Below are 18530 nucleotides of genomic sequence, written 5' to 3' on the forward strand. Positions count from 1 at the left end.
TGACTTTTATTTTAGTTATAAATATAAAACTCTAATCCATTTTATCTTTTATATTTATTTATGTATTCTAAGATAGTTTTCATAATAATAATAGCTCTAGGCCTCTAGCTAATATATTTAATTTGTAAGGATATTTTGGTAGAGACAACATATATTTATTATCAATAATTAATTTAATTAGTTTTCTTAATATACTCAAATTATTTAACTAATATTTATATTAAAGATACCAAGTGAAACGTCTTACGTATAGAATCAATAGTTGAAAATATCAATTGGAAAAAAAAAAAAAAAAAAACTGTACATGAAACATGACCACCTAGTATTTGCCTTCGACATTCTTCCTTCTTACCGGCCAAAATTCTAGCCCTAGCATTTGAGAGTAAACTTTCCTCCTTCTCGACGCTCTGTTGTTACCTTTCTGCGGCCGCCGTTTTTCGCTCTACATTAATCATCATCAGTTCGCCCCCAGACCTTGTTTCAGTTGGGGTTGTCAACAAAATTGGTCGAAAGCTCGAGGTCGCCATTTATTCCTTGTTCGGGAAGTAGTGACACTAATTTTACCATTGGCATCTGAGTCCCTTCTCCTGGATTTCTCGTTGACAATGCTGAGATCAGCGTGATATGAATTTGAAGGGGACGCTCTCTCATGATTCGTCTTCTATCAACAGTCTCACGTTGTTTTCAGACCTTCTCTAGAGGCATTGCTGCAAAGCCCTTGCAAGCATTCGCTTGCGCCGCCTGTTCGACTAAATGTCTAGCCCAAGTCAAAGAGGCAGAGGAAGACATTACAGCTCAACCAATAGATTCTGTTCAAGTTTTGAGGAAATGGGGTTGTAATAATGATGATTTGGCCAGAATTTTTGAACGTAACCCACAATTGCGCAATGCTGATATTGCCCTGATTCAATCGAATCTCTCTGTTCTTAGTCGCGTGGGGCTAAAAGCACCAGACTTGGTAAGGATCATCCATTGTAGGCCTAGGTTTCTTCTTAGTAGTCGGGTTCATCGTTATTTTGATGAAAGGTTTGCATATCTTGATTCCTTGTTTGAGTCAAAGGAATTGCTTAAGAGAGCCGTCGTGACTAACCCTTCACTGCTAATCTATGATTTTAACGACACCATTAAACCTGCTCTTGCACAATATCAAGAATTGGGTGTAAGCAAAGAAGATTTTCTTGCCTTGATCTGTACCCGGCCCACAATTATTCCAAGGACTTCATTTAATGAGGAGAAGCTTGCATATATACGCAAGATGGGGCCTTCCCAGAATGCAAAGTTGTATAAATATGTGGTTGCAATAATCGGGGTCTCTCGGGTGGAAACAATTCGTGAGAAGTTAGCAAATTTTGCCCACTTTGGGTTCTCTGATGATGAGGTATTTGATCTTATCAGACGGTCTCCTCTTATCATGACACTATCAATCGAAAAGGTTCAGAGGAATATGACGTTCATATTGACCACAATGAAGTTTGATGCTAAAACAGTTCTTGAAATCCCACGTCTCCTGTTTATAAACTTGGATACATTGTTGAAGCCACGAGTTCTCCTAATGAGGAAGTTACAAGACATGGATGGTAAGTTGGAATTTACACAACATTCAGTAATGCGTGCTGTGAGGATGACCGAGAATAGGTTTGTACGGTCATTCATTGAAAGCCAGTCTAAGGAAGTTGCCGATGATTTAATGAAGTTCTATACGAAAGCAAAAGAATTTAAGAGCTTAGCAGGGTCAAGAAAGAGGCTTGTTCAAAAAGGCTTTCCATTTTGAACCCCTCTCATATGTTTTGTCATAATGTTGCCGCTTCAATTGAGATCACAAGTCATCTAATCCTTCTTTCACTGGTTCAACATAGATGGGGTTTTCCTGGAAACAGGATTGTCAGTTTTGTGTTTCATCTGGCAGTTTGGAATTTATTTCTTCATTCTGGTTGTTAATGGTGACTTGGCATTCAGGATGTTATAGGTAAAGAAAGGACACATTGGGCTTCAGGGTGGGCAAATAGTGGAATATAGCTTGGAGGAGGATACTGACTGCACTTGATGAAATTCTAGATGAATAAACGTGGAATTTATCCATAATGGGGTGCTCCATGGTATATCTGAACGCTGAAGTTGTAGGATAAGAAGCCAGAAAATTCTTTTGAATGCATTAAGATGTTCCTATTGAGCTGCATTATCGAAAGCCATCTGAATTTTTGGGCCGATGGGGTAGACCTTTCTTCTAACCTAAGAATCATCTTCATGTCTCTTATGTTCTCATCAATTGTTTTGGAGGTGTGGAATGTTGCTTATTGTTATTTCTCCTCTTCTGATTGTTATATGCTCTGATTCTAACAGTGTCACTTGCACCGTGAGCACTCGCTACTACCGCCAATGGATAAAATGAATCCAAATTTACAGGCTCCTGTACGGAAAGCACATTCTAGTTAAATTTATAACCATGCAACTTGGACTAAGAACTTGTGAAAGTGTACTGGATCTGTTTCTCTAGCAAGCTATTAGACTTACGTTGATGTCTGGTCAAATCAATCAATTCAATAGCTAATAAAGCTGCAATTAATGAGCTGATTTGCTTTCTTCATCATTCCTCTTGCATTGTTGCCATCTGCATCAGACTTACTTTTCCTGATTATCGCGCGGTACCAACTCTGAACTCTTTTCCTTGGCTATTCTAAAATCCTCCCTTCAATTCTCTTTTGAATGCAACTTCTTATTAGAAATGTTAGAAATGCCTGCCTCCTTCTATTACATCTAAAGGCATCCACTATGGTCTTCGGAAAAGTCATTTTCAGAAGCAGTAGTTGATGAAATTCTCTTTAAGCTTGGGCTTGCCTCCAAGAGTCTTGTGTTCCTTATCCTATGTTACAGTCCTGAGAGCTGAATAAAGGTCAGCTAAGTTGAATGTTTAGCTCCTTTTCTCCTTTCTTATTGTCGCAATCCTTGAGGATTTATTAGTGTTAACAAATTGAACTAACATGTGGCCTTTCAAAATAGACACGCTCACCTATAAATATTCTTAATCAAGGTGAATCAAAATGAAGCTAAGCGAATTTCACAATATATACATTTGATAAGTGTCAAATATTCAATTTTATTTTAACAAATTGCAAAATTATTGCGTAAGATTAAATTATTAAAAAAAAATCCCCTTTTACGAAAAAAAATTCACGGAATAATCTCTGTATCGCGTTCAATAATTTCTTTATTTTAACTAATTAATAGGTTAATGGATAATAGTTCAATCTTTATTACAACATTTTCACTAAATATATTATAATTTATATAAAAATTTATGACACATTGGATGAAAATCGTAAAACATATCAGCTCTCTATTTGAAATAAGTAGCATTAAAAAAATTAAAATAGTTTTTTAAAAGTAATATTTTGTTTTATTTTTAGGAAATACCTGTTTAGAGAGCTATATTGTCATAGACAATTTTCTTAAATTCTTCTTAGATCCGTAACGTTAACGAGAACTTGATTTTTTTCCCCCTTGAATTTATAAATTAATACTCCTCCGGTCTTTAATATAGGATCCAATTGTTGAGTTAGTTTTGGTCCTAAATATAAGACCCATTTCTCATATTTATCAATTTTTTTAAAATTATCCTTATATATATTCCCTTAATCATAATCAAGTAGAAGAGTGAGAAGGGGTATTAAGAAAGATGATTATGGTATTTTAGGAAAAATGTGTTACACTTCTTATAATTAACTAACTTACCTAACTTCTTTAATCTAATTAAATTAGTTAAATGAGTTTTATATTAAGGACTGGAGAGTAATAATTTTAAAATTAAGATCCATGTCATGTGTAATTAGATGACTTTTAATTTTAATGGGCTAATGGGCTCATCGGAGCATTCTTCCCGTTTTCGAGTCAAAATGATAAACGATGAGCTCTAGCCGCCATCAAGCGCTTTTCACTCGGGTGGCTGATAAGCCTTCAACCTGGACGCTGCTCTCTCGGTGCCATTGCGGGCTCTGCGAGTTCACGTTCTCTCTATCCTCGAGTTTCTTTTTCTTTACACTAATCATTGCTTCGTTTCAAAATATTTTCCGAAGGAATATTGTTTGCCATTATACTTGATGGAGTACTCACTGTAACCTGATCTTGCCATTGCCTATTTGAGTCCCGGTCTTCAAAATTTCTGGTTGAAAATACTGAGATGAGGTTGGCTTGAATTTGAATGAAATGCACTCTCATGCTTCGTCTTCTACCATCTGTCTCACGTCGTTTTCTGCTTTTTTCGACCGCAAAGCCTTCGCAAGTATTCATTTCTACCACCTGTTCGACCCAATGTCCAGCCCAAGGTAAAGACGCAGCTAAAAGCACTGCAGATCAGTCAACGGATGCCGTTCAGGTTTTCAGGGAATGGGGTTGTAATGATGATGATGTGGCGAAAATTTTGGGACGTAACCCACATTTGAGCAATTCCGACGCTGCGTTGCTTCAGTCGAAGCTCGCTTTGCTAAGTCGCTGCGGGCTAAACGCACCTGACCTGGTGAGGATAATCAATTGTAGACCTAGGTTTCTTAGCAGTCGGGTCAATCGTTATTTCAACGAAAGGCTTGCATATCTTAATTCCTTGTTTGAGTCCAAGGCATTGCTTAAGAGAGCCCTTGTGACCAACCCTTCACTCTTAATCTATGACTTTGACAAAACCATTAAACCTGTTCTTGCACAGTATGAAGAGTTGGGTGTAAGCAAAGAGGACTTTCTTTTCATGACCTGTTCCCGGCCCACACTTATTTCAAGGACTTCTTTTGATGAGGAGAAGCTGGAATATATACGCAAGACTGGGCTTTCCAAGGATTCAAAGAGGTATAAATATGTTGTATCAATTATTGGTATCTCTCGTCTGGAAACAATTCGCGAGAAGATAGCAAATTTTGCCAAATTTGGTTTCTCTGATGAAGAGATATTTGAGTTAATTGGGCGGTCTCCTTTTGTCTTGACACTGTCAATTGAAAAGGTTCAGAGGAATATGACGTTCGTATTGGGCACAATCAATTTAGAAGCGAAAATAGTTCTTCGTAATCCACATCTCTTGTTTTGCAACCTAGATACCAGGATGAAACCACGGGCTCTCCTGATGAGGAAAATTGAAGACATGGATTCAAAGTCAAAATGTCCACAAACTTCTATGGCTACCGTTCTCAGGATGAGAGAAAAAAGGTTCATAAGGGCATTCATTGAATGCCACAGTAAGGAAGTGGCCGATGAGTTATTGGAGTTCTATATGAAGGCAAAAGAAGTGAAGAGATTAGCAGATTCGTCAAGGAAGTGTGTGCGTGTAGGATTTCCATTTTGAGTCCCACCCATATGTTTGCTCATAATTTGCAGCTTGAATTTAGATCATGACACATGTCTTAAATTCGTTGTAGTTGTTGGGGGAATTAATGATTTTGCGACTTTTTCTTTCTGATGCTTGATAGTTCATGCTGGATTCTGTCCCTCCCGCTCTGTCTTCTAGTGAATTTTGCTCTCTGGTGCGTTTATTCTTCAGTTTTGCGGCTAATAACTTGTCTAGAAGAACTGGTAATGGTTGATTTGGGTTTCAAGATTGAAATCATAATGGAACAAGTGTAATAGGTAGGTGGGGTCTGAGGAGGGACAAATGTACTAAGGAGAGACAAATGTACGCAGTTTCACTCTCACAAGCAGAGAGAATGTTTCCTTGAGCTTATCAGATATCAGTGCCAACTATTTTGGTCAAACGTTGCCTTGTAAGGCTAAGCAATAGGCAACCGCATGTCATTCCCATGCATAGTGATATCCATGGAATACTCTGATGAAGTTTGTGAAATCTAATTGTTCTTATTAGTCCCCTCGCCAATCTCATTCTTTCTCATTTTGTAAATTTTTTTAACTTCTGACAAGGATCTTTTCCTCCTGTATAGGCCTTGCGCCTTACTTGGGATTTATTTATGATATTATACTGTGAATTTTAAATCAAGCTGTTAGTATAGCCTGTATATATACTTGATCTCAGAGAAAGAATCCTGCTTCTTTAGCAAATTGGAGCGACATAGGCTTACATTGATTCCTTATTCAGCTCTCTGTTAATATTTTGCAAGTAAATTGTAAGTGAATTGATACTATTGGTGGACAAGCGCTAGTTTTAATATGTTTAGAACTAAGTTTTATACTATCACACCCTTTGTTTCTTCAGTGGGTTGATAGAAAACAGTTTACTTCATTTTGCCGGCTGTTTTGTGCTGTGCCTGTATTTTTGTTAGGTTGGATATGGAGCTAGATCTAAGGGCCATTTTCTGTGTATACGCTCTTAATGGAATTCATCTATCTGCCGGCTTTTTTTTTTTTTTTGCTTGTTGTATCTTAATCTAACGAGACCTCCTAGTCAACAACATATCTAAGGATTGGGTTGTTGACAGAGCACGATGGCATCGTGTGATTAATGTAGCCGACCCCACCTAGTGGGATAAGGCTTGTTGTTGTTGTTGTTGTATCTTAATCTGATTTTATGTTGTATGTTGGATTGCATGATGATGATTAGTGATGATATGTAAATTACTTAACTGATGTGAAGAAAAAATTGAGGGTCATGTGACGTCTACGGGGTAAAAATCAAAATGCTGCAATGTACAATTTACCACTTGGTAGTTGGATCTTTAGTATTACTAACCGGACATGCCAGATAATGGGTGAAGTTCTTATTAATTTTTACTTGGAAAACAATAAAAGAAAGAGCTTTTTCAATTATAAAATAATCATGGGACATAGACGTTGTTAGTATTTGAAGATTTATAGCTGGGTTCCTTGCGAAAGGAGGTGTTCAATTTTAAGCATATAACCATGACAATCAGTTGCCTTTGTTTTATAATATTCATAATTGACATTTTAACACGAACCCTTTTTTTCCCCTGTTAGATATAGATATATTTCTATTGGAGGCGATGCCCACTCACAAAGAGTTACCAATTGATTACAGTACATTATGCTTTCGTTCGCTTAATTCAAATAAGCTATGGATCAGCACTGGATCTCCTTAGTACTGTCAATCCTGAAGCTTAGATGATGGTGCTTTTGTAGACTTTGCACAGTTTTTTAATTTATATATATATATGTGTATATATATACACTCCTCTGTTCTTAATATAGAATTTACTTGTTGAGTTGATTTTGATTCTAAATATAAAATATATTTATCATATTTATCAGTTTTTTCTTAATTACCTCTATAGACACTTCCTCAATCATAATCAAGTAAAATAAGGAGAGATGATATTAAAGAAGATGATTATGGTATTTTAGGAAAAACATGTCATATTTCTTATAGTTAACTAATTTACTTAACTTTCTTAATCTAATCAAATTAGTTAAATAAGTTTTATATTTAGGATTGGAAGAGTATATATATACTCCCTTTTCACTCAAAAACAAAAGAAGCTATAAATCAAGATTTTATACAATTAATTACTCTGTGTATCTAAAAAATCTAGTTCACTGTGAATAAATATTTGATTATAGAAATTAATTTTGGTTTTTAAATGAAAATTTTAATTTTGAAAATTCATACCTAAAATTAAATTAAAATCTAGTAAAGTTATAAGAAATCAATCAAAAAGTATCCGGCCAGGCGGCCAAGAAATCAAAGCATAGTAAAATTAACTAATAAACCATGAATAATTATTATGTTCGAAATTATCATAATATTTTATATTTATGACTTGACTGATAAATGAAAAATATTATTACTTTTGATATATTACTTTTTGTTCTATAAAATCAGAGAGAAGAGGTTAAAAAAATTATTATTTTTCTTAATGACAACTATACTAATAAAACAATTTTTTAATTGTTTACTTCATCATTTTATTTTATTTTATTTTTTGCAGAATGATGATTCAAACTGATTTTCTTAAAATTTTTGTTTTTAAAATTAAAATTTACCAATTTTCTTCAACTCGTAAATTGAATCAAAACGCTAGTCTTGTTTTCTATTGATGCGTTTCATCAATTTCCACCTCTTCAGTCTTCAGCTTCAGAAAACGATAACTGAGGAGCTTCTCCGTCACACTCAGCAGTCTCTCCCTTTGGCTGCTTTCATTCTTTGACGCACCTCACTCTTCCAGCTATCTAAGGCGACTTGCTTATATGATCGTTGAGGGATATGGCATCTTCTCTTCTCAGAAGGATGTTGTTGGGTCCTCGCCTCATTCATTCTTCGAGGCCCCAAATACTCACTTCTTTCTTAAATGCAAGTCCCATCTTTTTCATGAAATCTCATCTGGGTTTTCTTTTGTTCTCCAATTTCAGTATGGATTGTGTGTATATGCGTGTCTCTTTCATCAGCCTTGATTCTGTGCCTGTGAATTAGGAACTTTGCTCCTGTGCTCATTTGTCCTACAGTGTTTAGTTCTGTGAATTGGTTTTCCATAGTTTTTGTTTTTGTTGGTTTTGGAGTCCTTGGTCTGTTAGGCTGCGTGACTCATTTTCCTTGTTTAAGTTCTCGAAGTATGATTGAGTATGAACCAGACAGCAATTAGCAAATTTATAACTGCTGGTTATGCGCGTTTTGCATGCCCCTTCCCATACGAATATATTGTTTATGCATCCTGCTGAAAGCCTAATAATATTCGGCAGTTTTAATCTGACTTTTCGCTTTTGTGACTGTGAAATTGGTGATGTCTGTTTGTCATCAATTGCGATACGAGCCGGAAGTTTCGATCATCATGCAAAATGGTTTCTTGCGCTGGTTCTTACATGATGCAGTACTTAAACGTGACGTTGGGATTATATATATTTGATGGTGCAAATTAGTGATTGTGAAATTGGTGACGTCATTTTGTGATGGGTGGTGATGCAAACTAGAGGGTTTAATCAGCATGCAAAATAGTTTCTTTTGCTGATTCTCACATGAATTAGTCATTAAATGTGCATTAGAATTATCTATTGTTTTTTTTTTTTTATGTGGGAATTGTTGGCATAAATTGTAGTTAGGCTCAAAGATTAACACATTTAGAGTTATCTATATCAGTTATGTTCCAGCCGTGGTTCTTATGATATTTTGATGAACGAAATTTCAATTAACGCCGTTAAAGAGAAGCATTTTAACTAGTCAGCCATTTAGGAGCTCTACCTTTATGGAAAAATGTTAACTTTTCAATTTGTTGGCCCATTTTTCAAAACATATTATTTCTTTCTGTATTTATGTGCTATAGCTGTTCTTTGACCTTGGTTTCTCATTTTGCATATGTACCTGCAGAAGAGCTCATTTCAATCACAAGCTGTTCCAGCCTATACTTCTCAAAAAAACAAGGATAACTGGGTGGTCTCATTTTGTCATGGTTTCCTCCCCCATTGGAACACGAGCTTCTTATTCAACAGTGTCTGTATCTACGGATGATCCTGTTGTTTCCGTGGATTGGCTCTATGCTAATCTTAAGAAGCCTGATTTGAAGGTACTTGCATTTTCTGCTATTCTGAGTTGCCCTCTTGTGTGCAATCTATACCAGAGGCGTTGTAAGGAACTTACTTGATTATTTAATGCTAATTGCCTTTTCCTTTAATCCAAATGGGTGGCTTAACTTCTAATATCGTACGATTATTTATTTCAACAACTTTTCTAGTTTCCATGATTTTTTATTTTTAAAGACTTTCTCATTTTCAGCACTTTCCTTTTTCTTAAAAAAAGAAAAGATTGATGGGGATTAATCAAGATTTCTAGGGGTTTCATATGAATACTTTTTTGATATGCTTGCGAGACAGACTTTGATCAACAGAAATGTGGAATTTCCTCTCAAGCATTAAGCCCGAGAATCTTGTGTCCTTTTTTCGCATGTTATGTGGTGTCAGCTTGTTATTGGAAAGTAGGGAGGAACCCTTCTTTGTCTTTGCTTTGATTACTAACTGGTAATTGGGTGATTTTCAATCTGTTGTTTACATATTTTTAAATCATTCTGGGCCATATGACAAACCTGTAATCAGTATCATACATTTTTTATGCTAAATTCTTTAATTCTACTAGATGTATATGCATGATCTGAATTTTCCATCTTTGTACTGCCTGAATATGTTACATTACATCAGCCATGAAAATTCCTAAGCGTGTCTAGTCTATTCAGGTATTGGATGCCTCCTGGTACATGCCAGATGAGCAGAGGAACCCATTTCAAGAATATCAGGTCTGAACATAATTTTGTTATCAATCCCATTCTCTTTAGTTAAAAAATTCTAAGCAGCTTATGAGACATGACATAGAAGGGATATGCTTCTGTTTGTGTTTGTTTATTGTCTTGCAATTCACTTCTGTTTATCATTTGGCTATTAGCGTATTTTGTTTAACACAATTGCAACAGGTTGCTCACATTCCTGGGGCCCTTTTCTTTGATGTAGATGGAATATCGGATCGAACTTCAAATGTGAGTGGTCTCTCTTCATGTTATTTATAAGAGTCTTTATTTAAAAGACATTTTAGAATTTGTATATAATTTTATGTAAAGGCTGTTATTGACTTTTGCTACCTTATAAAAATGAAATCTTTGTAGGTCTTGCTGTGCAAGATGATATCGTTGAGATTTTTGTGTGAAGTTTTTCAGAAAATATTGTCTCTAAAAGTTTGGTATCTGTTTCAAAGCAACATTTGCTACATATAGGAGGAGGTAGGCCTCAAGAGAAGCAGCTAACCAACGCCTCCCAAAAGGAAAGGATAGGAACATGAACGCAAAATAAAGACTCATAATACTAGAAACAAATGAAGAAATAAAACAATTTGACTTCACCCCATTAACACCTATAGTTTTACATGATTCTTATGAAAAATTTGTTAACTAAACCCAAAGAAATTAAACATCATGCGATATTAACTGGCAGTAGACACCTAAAATAAATTGCAAGAGTAAATAAAAAATAGATAGATAAGAAGATTGATCGGGAAATATGATAAAAGCCAGCCAATAATTGCATGATCTATTAGAGCCATTAATGCTGTTAATTACATGATAACTGATTTCAATTGTAGTGGATTCTTTAGATGCAGTGGTCGCTAACTTTTTTTTTTTTTTAACCATTAATAGTTCACTATGTGGATCTTATAAATTTTTTCTTCATGTGAAAATATTGATAACTTCACATATTCTCAATGCATTTATAGTGTCAAGCAGTAATAAATGAAAGCTTTCAGCAATTATACATGGATTTTTTAAGTAAATTTTGATTCTATAGGTTGATATGGGCGTTTTTAATTTGCCTCTGCCCATTTTATGCGTTCCTAATTGCTTGCTATTCTCTAGAGATGTGCTCATTTTAAATAGTTTTATTCTTAGGGAATGATTTTGCACTTAATGTTTTGAACTTCCCTGTATTTTGATGCAATTTGTTTCTCCAGTATATCTAATCTATAACTATGACTGGTATCAGCTACCGCACATGTTGCCATCAGAAGAAGCTTTTGCTGCTGCTGCTTCTGCTCTTGGCATAGAGAATAAAGATGGATTGGTTGTTTATGACGGAAAAGGAATATTTAGTGCAGCTCGTGTATGGTGGTAAGCCTTGCTATCTTGAAAAAGCATATTAATCTGTCACTGGAATGTGTAATCTTTGATTTCTGCTACGCAGTTCTAACTAATACTTTTCTTCATGGTTTACTGGTCAAAAGGATGTTCCGAGTTTTTGGGCATGACAGAGTTTGGGTATTAGATGGTGGCCTGCCAAGATGGCGTGCGTCAGGATATGATGTTGAATCAAGTGCTTCTGGTGATGCTATATTGAAGGCTAGTGCTGCAAGTGAGGCCATAGAGAAAGTATACAAGGGACACGGAGTAAGTTTGCAATCTGTCCAATTTGTAAGCTTTTGCTCCTGCTTGTCTTATTTAAAAAAAAAAAAAAAAATCTTTTCTGATGTAAAAATATATATTGTTCTGTGGCTCTAACATGAGATTCCTTTCCGGACGATGGATTTAACAATATGCAATCCTTTAATGTATCCTCCTCGCATGGCCATTTCGTTTTTCAGGTTGGGCCAATCACATATAAGACTAAATTTCAGCCACATCTTGTTAGGACGATGGAGCAGGTGAGTTGCTTTATAATTAAGACTTCTTCATATATGAATTCTCTAAATGCTTGTCTTGATTGCGCAAAATAGCAGGTGAATCATAACTGCAATTTGCAATTGTAAGTATATGGTGATGTTAACGATAAAAGCCTACAAGTATTAAGTTGTCAAGAATAGTAATAAATATGGGTTTGAAAAGTTGGTATTACAAATGAATGTTGAGTCTACTAGAAAACTTTATTGGAATTTAATATATCTGAAGCTTAATCTACTAGTAAGTAGTCTCTTGAAATGTCTGGTCTTGAATTTAATAGGGTCTCCCATCAATAAATTGCATCCTTGGTTATGTTATATCCCCTTGTTATAGGTGAAGAAAAATATTGAGGAAAAAAGTCACCAACATATAGATGCTCGATCGAAGCCCAGGTATATTATTACATTCCTTTTGACTTCTCATATACTTTCACGTGAGTTCTCTGCACTGTTGTGAGCATTCACGTTCCTGTTTTGTATATATTGACGCTTAGCATGCGAGCAGTTGGCTGCAAACGTGTAATTTCATCTCTTTTCTTTGTTGGTATTGGCTTAATAACTTAAGCGGCATCCATTGTTCATCATTATGGATAGAACTTGTTTCATGTTTCAAGCAGAATTTTTATGAAATGCTGTATAGGCTGTATTTCCATAAATTTCAATATTGTTTCCATACCAGTCTTTATTTTCATAAATTTAAAACCCACCAATTGAGAGCTCAATAAGGAATATATTGGAGATTAGGAGGTTTTTATTGATTATGTCTCTATTCAGTCTATTTTTCTTTTTATTCATTTTAATTTTGGAGAATTTCTTATTTTCTCTTGGATCAATTTCTTATATTCACTATAGTTCACTGTTTGGGATTTCTATTTCTGGTGTGCCTCTGTTGGACTTTATGGATATTTTATCCTCTGACAGGTTTGATGGAGCTGTGCCAGAACCCCGTAAGGGAATTAGAGGTGGTCACGTACCTGGCAGCAAGTGCATTCCTTTTAAACAGGTACCGCATACGGTCAATTCAGTACTATCATTATAACCCAGAAAAACACGAACCTTTCTTGTCATAGCAATGAAGAAAATATTTGTCATGCTATATTATCAATGGTGCTTGTCTTCCTCTGCAGGTGCTGGATGCTTCCCAAACATTGTTACCACCGGATCAGCTTAAGAAGCGATTTGATGAAGAAGGTCTGGAGCCCGTTGTGACAGAGATCCCTATGCTGAAATTAAATTTGTTCTTAAAAACTTTAGATACCTGCTGAGATGTTTGATATGGTTCTTCAGTTACCTGACATCCTTATTCATATGCAGGAATCTCTTTGGAAAGCCCAATAACAGCTTCTTGCGGCACTGGAGTAACTGCTTGCATTCTTGCATTGGTACCTCTCTCTCTCTCTCTCTCTCACGCTCACACGTGCATGCACACAAAATTGGTTTTTTTTTTTTTGGGCTCCTGGAGATGAAGGGCAAAGCAAAGTGTCCGAAGCTACTTCTTGATAGGTCAAGTAATTGGACCTATCTTCCTGACCGGGTAGGGGGGGGGGGGGAAATTATTTGGCAATGTTGTTGCTATTGTATTGCTTCCACTTCGTTCCATTGGTTCAATGGGTCGGTTACCATATTTGTTAGCATATTGCTAAAATGCTTGTGTACCATATTTGATTCTGTCCTCCCTAGTTTGGTCTACTGGCGCACTAGGTGTGAAAAAATGTTGGCATCACTCAGGCCCATCCGACAACCTGGCTGAACTTTTGATGTTGAGCAGGCTTATCAGCCAGCAGTTTGGGCCCCTATTTTGAGACCTGACTTGTACCAAGGCTGGGTCTAGCTTTGGCGAATCCAGACCCCTATTGCATTCCGCACGCATGCAGACCCCACCCATCCACTAAAAGTAACTCTTTGAAAATCTTAAATTGGATGTCAAAAAACAGATCATATATATTAATAGATTAAACTACTGCTAACATGTTTGTGATGGCATTGCACGGCCACAAGCGCAGTTCTACAAAAGCCACAAGCCAGAAGCTTGTTGCATTTGTCAAAATGCTACCCCATACACACCCTAGAGCCTTTACCTATAGTTCTTGAGGGTGAACACATAGGTACATGGTCATTCTAGTCATAAAATGGTCGGGATCCGGTTTTCAGCTGAGCAGGAAAATACGCTTGTCGTCTAACAAAGACAAGCTTGATTATGAAGTGTTAAATATATAAATCTTATGGATCCATCCATATAAGGAACTTGGTAAAGGGTAAAGCCTCTCATGCCTTGTTTTGGTTATTCCCACCTTTTTCAGGGTCTGCATCGTCTTGGAAAGTCTGATGTTGCGGTCTATGATGGATCTTGGACTGAATGGGGAGCACAATCTGATACACCAGTTGAAACTTCTTAAATGCGATATAGCCACAACCTCATGAGCAGCATGCATTAATGTGTCTTGTTAGGGAAGGGGCTTTACCACCATAGTCAACTTATTTGAGCCCTGCAATTTTTTGTTTCTTTGCTTCTTCCCTTTTTTCTCCTCCTCAATGATTAAATAACAAATGTCATTGATCCTTGTTAAAAATTGTTACCGAAGCTAGTTTTGTGGTTTATAAAAATAATCTGAATGTGTTGTTCATGAGATACTGATAGAAATTGTGAAACGCCAAGTATTATCATGTTTTGCATTCCTTGGGAAGTTCAATCTCGTCAGTGAGACAGAAAAGTGATGATCATTAGAACTCCCAGGTCCCGCGGGGGAGGAAGATGATAGTTTCCTTTTTCTATTTATTTCTGTTTCAAATCTAAGTCAGGGCCAAAAAGAAGGCAAATATCCTCAGATTACACTAAAAAAGGATCTAAATGATGATGACAACAACAGCAGATAACAAGAGAACATTAATTACATCGAAGGAAAACAAAACAAGATTGATTATTGGAGCTGTTCCTTCTCAGTGTCTGTGACAATGATCAGCTGATGAAGTTCTTTGAGAATGGAAGGTCTTGTTTGGATATCAGTGTGATTTGTCAATGTGGTGACCAAGTTTTGTGGGACCAGGCACTTTTCCTGCAAGTAGAGCTTCTCTGCAACACTGGGACTGCCAAGCATTGCTTGTAATTGCTGATCTTGATTATCACTCCAAGCTGATTCTTTATCTTCCTGCAAAATAATTAAGAATGTGATGAAACAAAGTAACACACACAATCCAATTCAAAGCATTGGTTTTTAATCATTGGGGGGCATAAAGTTCCAAGCTTTTTGGTTTTCAATGAACGTTTTAAAGGATGGGATGAGCTTATTTGTGATGCTAATGATTGTCAACTAAAATTAAAAATTAGTATATAATACTATGTTTTTTGGGTATTTTTGCCGCCTGAAAGAAATCTATCATAGATATGGTAATTGAAGTGGGTAAAGGGCGACAAATCTTGAGGAAATTTTGAAATTAATCCATTTTTCAGGATTTTATTTCTGCCATTATCTTGTAAACTTTTTTTAATCAAATATATAGATAAACCAGTGACAAACGAAGCAGTTTTTTTCTAAATAATCATGTAGAATTGGTTGGTAAAAACTAAAAATAATTCATTTGGTCTGATTACATACTGATTTATTTCATCCTCGCGAAAGTATTTGCTTAACGAGCATTTAGGGGGGAAAAAAACAAAAGAAAAAAAAAAAAAAGAATTCTTGTTCCTAAAGACTGGCTTATGTTGACCATGTCTTCACATCCACTTAACTGCCTCCGTATTTTTCTCTCCCCTCATCCCCTAAATAATAATAATAAAGATAGCAATAATTATTATTATTCTTATTATCATCTATTATTTTATATGTGTGTATATATACACACACACACTATGGCCGTATTCTAATGTTTTCTAAACACCTCCTATTTAATTCCTAAAAAAGCATAAAGAAAGAAAGAAAGAAAGAAAGTAGGCAAAACATCAGCAACATGTGAGGCAGATAAACATTGAAAAACAGAAGAATGGTGACACCGTTGGTCTCACACACACTCTTAGGAATCAAAGTTGGCCTATCAACCTTAATACCAGACATTAACACATAATCATATGCAGATTCTCGACAACTATCCAAATGCCCACAAATCAGATTCTAAAAGTAAATAATACTCCAATTATTAATTATTATATGTCATATAATAACAAGAACTTAACTGATAACAGCAAGCTTCCTTACAACAATTATCATCATGTGTAATACAAGTGTAAAGATCCCCTATAGTTAAAAACTTTTTTTTTTTTGCCCCCTATAGAAGAATTAAAACTTTATAACTAGAACTAAAATCTAGAAGAATCAGAATCTTAAAGGAACATAACCAAATTAACAGTTTAACCTACAGGAAGTAGAGATTATGTTACATACCATATGTGCGTTCATAATCTGAAGCATCGAAACTTGGGCTTGCAGGTACTTAACATACTTGGAAGCTGCAAGAAGCATCTCAGCTGTGTTCATCTTGCTCCCACCTGGAACCATCTTCCCCAGCTCCTGTGTCTTCTCTGCTATCTTCTTCTTCCTCCTTTCTCTCGCCGCCACGCTCTGCGCCGACACCGTCCTCGCCGCCGCCTCCCCAGCCCCACACCATTTCTTCTCACTATAATCACTCGCCGGAGCCGGAAGCTGCGGTGGTGGGACTCCAATATCATTAAACTCCGGCATTAACGAACAACAGTAAGGGTAATTATTATCTTCAAAACCGTCATAGAAATAATTATCCCTATGATACGGTAACTGATAATGATTGTCTTCAAAGCTTAACTTCTGGCGTTTAGGGTGGGGATATTGAAAGGTCTGAATCTGATCATCACTCGGGAAGATGTTCATGTTATAATCACAGAGTGGTAATGATGGTGTTTGATATTGAGGAGGAGAATAGGTTAACTCTGGGAAAGAGTAATAATAATCAAACAATAAACTGTTTGGATTATTATCATCAAGGAAGAAGAAGCTTTCATGATCTGAATAATCTGGTACTAATGGTAGTGGTGGCGGTGGTGTTTCTTGCTGGAAGAAGGAATTAAAGTAACTGCTCATTATTTCTGGGACATCATTGTTCATGGTTTGCTGCACAGAGGCCTCCCAGTTGAAATAGGTGCTTAGAGGCATCGCCATTATGACTCGATCAATGGATATGACCAAACTTAATAAACCTGGTACAACACAGTGCACAAAAAGAACAAAGCCTTTGTTAAGGTTAGCAGACAAAATACGATGACACTAGGATGACGAGAATGCTATTGAAGTGTGGCTCTGATATGGGACATGATACTTCAAACACAGTTTAAAGACTGTTTTATCACGAACGTTGTGGTTATATATGTGTGTGCACACGATACTTGTGCTTGTTAAGTGATAAAAAAACTAAGAAAGAAGCAGAAGCTGGTTAAGCATATATAGAAGACAAGATACAAAAGAATGCAGTAACAGGAAATGTATACTATTATGTACAGTCTGAGGAGGAGGAGAGGAGAGGAGGAAGAAAAAGATACCTTGGAGAATGCAGAAGAAGCTGAGGATGTTATGAGTTTGTGGAGTACTAAGTGAGTGAGTGAGGGAGTGAGAGTAAATAGTAAATAAGAAGAGAAAGAAAGGAAAACGAGAATAACTGACATTATCGTCACTGCCTTGTTGCTGCTTTGTGGGTTCAGATATTTCAGGGGAAGTTGGAGGCGGTTACGGAATACATGTGCTTTTTTAAAATCATTTTTGGGTTAATTATAGTATAATTTGCAAGCTCACTTTTAATTTTAGTTGTTCTCTTAAATATAACTGAATCAGAGGCTCGGGAAATAGATTCTCTCTCATTACAAACTGTATTGTACTCTTACATTCGAAATCTGGTTCGTTGGCTTCTTTCAGCAACATAACAAGTTAATCGAATCTAAGGGCTCAGATTGAATCAATTTTTTTCCCTGACCGTTAGACAAAGTCAACGAATGAAATTTCAGATAAAATAAGATGACACAAAGTTTCGATAGGAGAGGATCCAGATCTCATTAACTTTCTCACCAAGCAAAACCATAAAACCTGCCCCTCGATCTCTCTCAGCTTACAAAATATATTTGTTTAAGGAAAAAAATTATCAATTCGAGGAATCTAATGTTTGAGTGGTTTTCTTAGGGTAATGTCTTATGCACTTATTATATATATTTTTCACATGAAATAATTAAAATACATATAAGTTAAAAATAACAACAACATAAATTTTACTATATGTATCTATGAAGAATATAATAAATATATTGAGATTTTTGTTCATTTTCAAGACAACATTAAAAAAAATTGATTAATTAAAAAATAAAAAGATGCTTGCTCATGCTGGGACTAGTACCAAATTAAACACCAAAATATATTCCTCTTGTCTTAAATATAAGACCTATGGAACAGGAGGAATATATACATTGACAAGATCAAATGAAAAAAACTGTACAACATCTAAAATTTTAACTAATATA

General features: G+C 35.8%; 3 protein-coding genes and 1 pseudogene across 3 annotated transcripts; 3 read left to right on the plus strand and 1 right to left on the minus strand.

The window, feature by feature from the left end:
* Positions 1-649: 649 nt before the first annotated feature.
* LOC114754915 (uncharacterized) lies at positions 650-1771 on the plus strand. The gene has a single exon (XM_028943768.1). The coding sequence runs from the start codon at positions 650-652 to the stop codon at positions 1769-1771; it is 1122 nt and encodes a 373-aa protein (XP_028799601.1).
* A 2424-nt stretch (positions 1772-4195) lies between these two features.
* LOC114754916 (uncharacterized) lies at positions 4196-5320 on the plus strand. The gene has a single exon (XM_028943770.1). The coding sequence runs from the start codon at positions 4196-4198 to the stop codon at positions 5318-5320; it is 1125 nt and encodes a 374-aa protein (XP_028799603.1).
* A 2699-nt stretch (positions 5321-8019) lies between these two features.
* On the plus strand, positions 8020-14745 carry LOC114754905 (thiosulfate/3-mercaptopyruvate sulfurtransferase 1, mitochondrial-like; annotated as a pseudogene).
* A 234-nt stretch (positions 14746-14979) lies between these two features.
* On the minus strand, positions 14980-17187 carry LOC114754917 (transcription factor bHLH52-like). Its single transcript, XM_028943771.1, has 2 exons — positions 16438-17187; positions 14980-15207 (listed from the first exon to the last, which is right to left on the minus strand). The coding sequence occupies exons 1-2, from the start codon at positions 17185-17187 to the stop codon at positions 14980-14982; spliced, it is 978 nt and encodes a 325-aa protein (XP_028799604.1).
* Positions 17188-18530: the final 1343 nt, after the last annotated feature.

Source organism: Neltuma alba, unplaced genomic scaffold (assembly GCF_004799145.2).
Source record: "Neltuma alba isolate B1F8T4 unplaced genomic scaffold, ASM479914v2 tig00010225_pilon, whole genome shotgun sequence".
NCBI lineage: Eukaryota > Viridiplantae > Streptophyta > Magnoliopsida > Fabales > Fabaceae > Neltuma > Neltuma alba.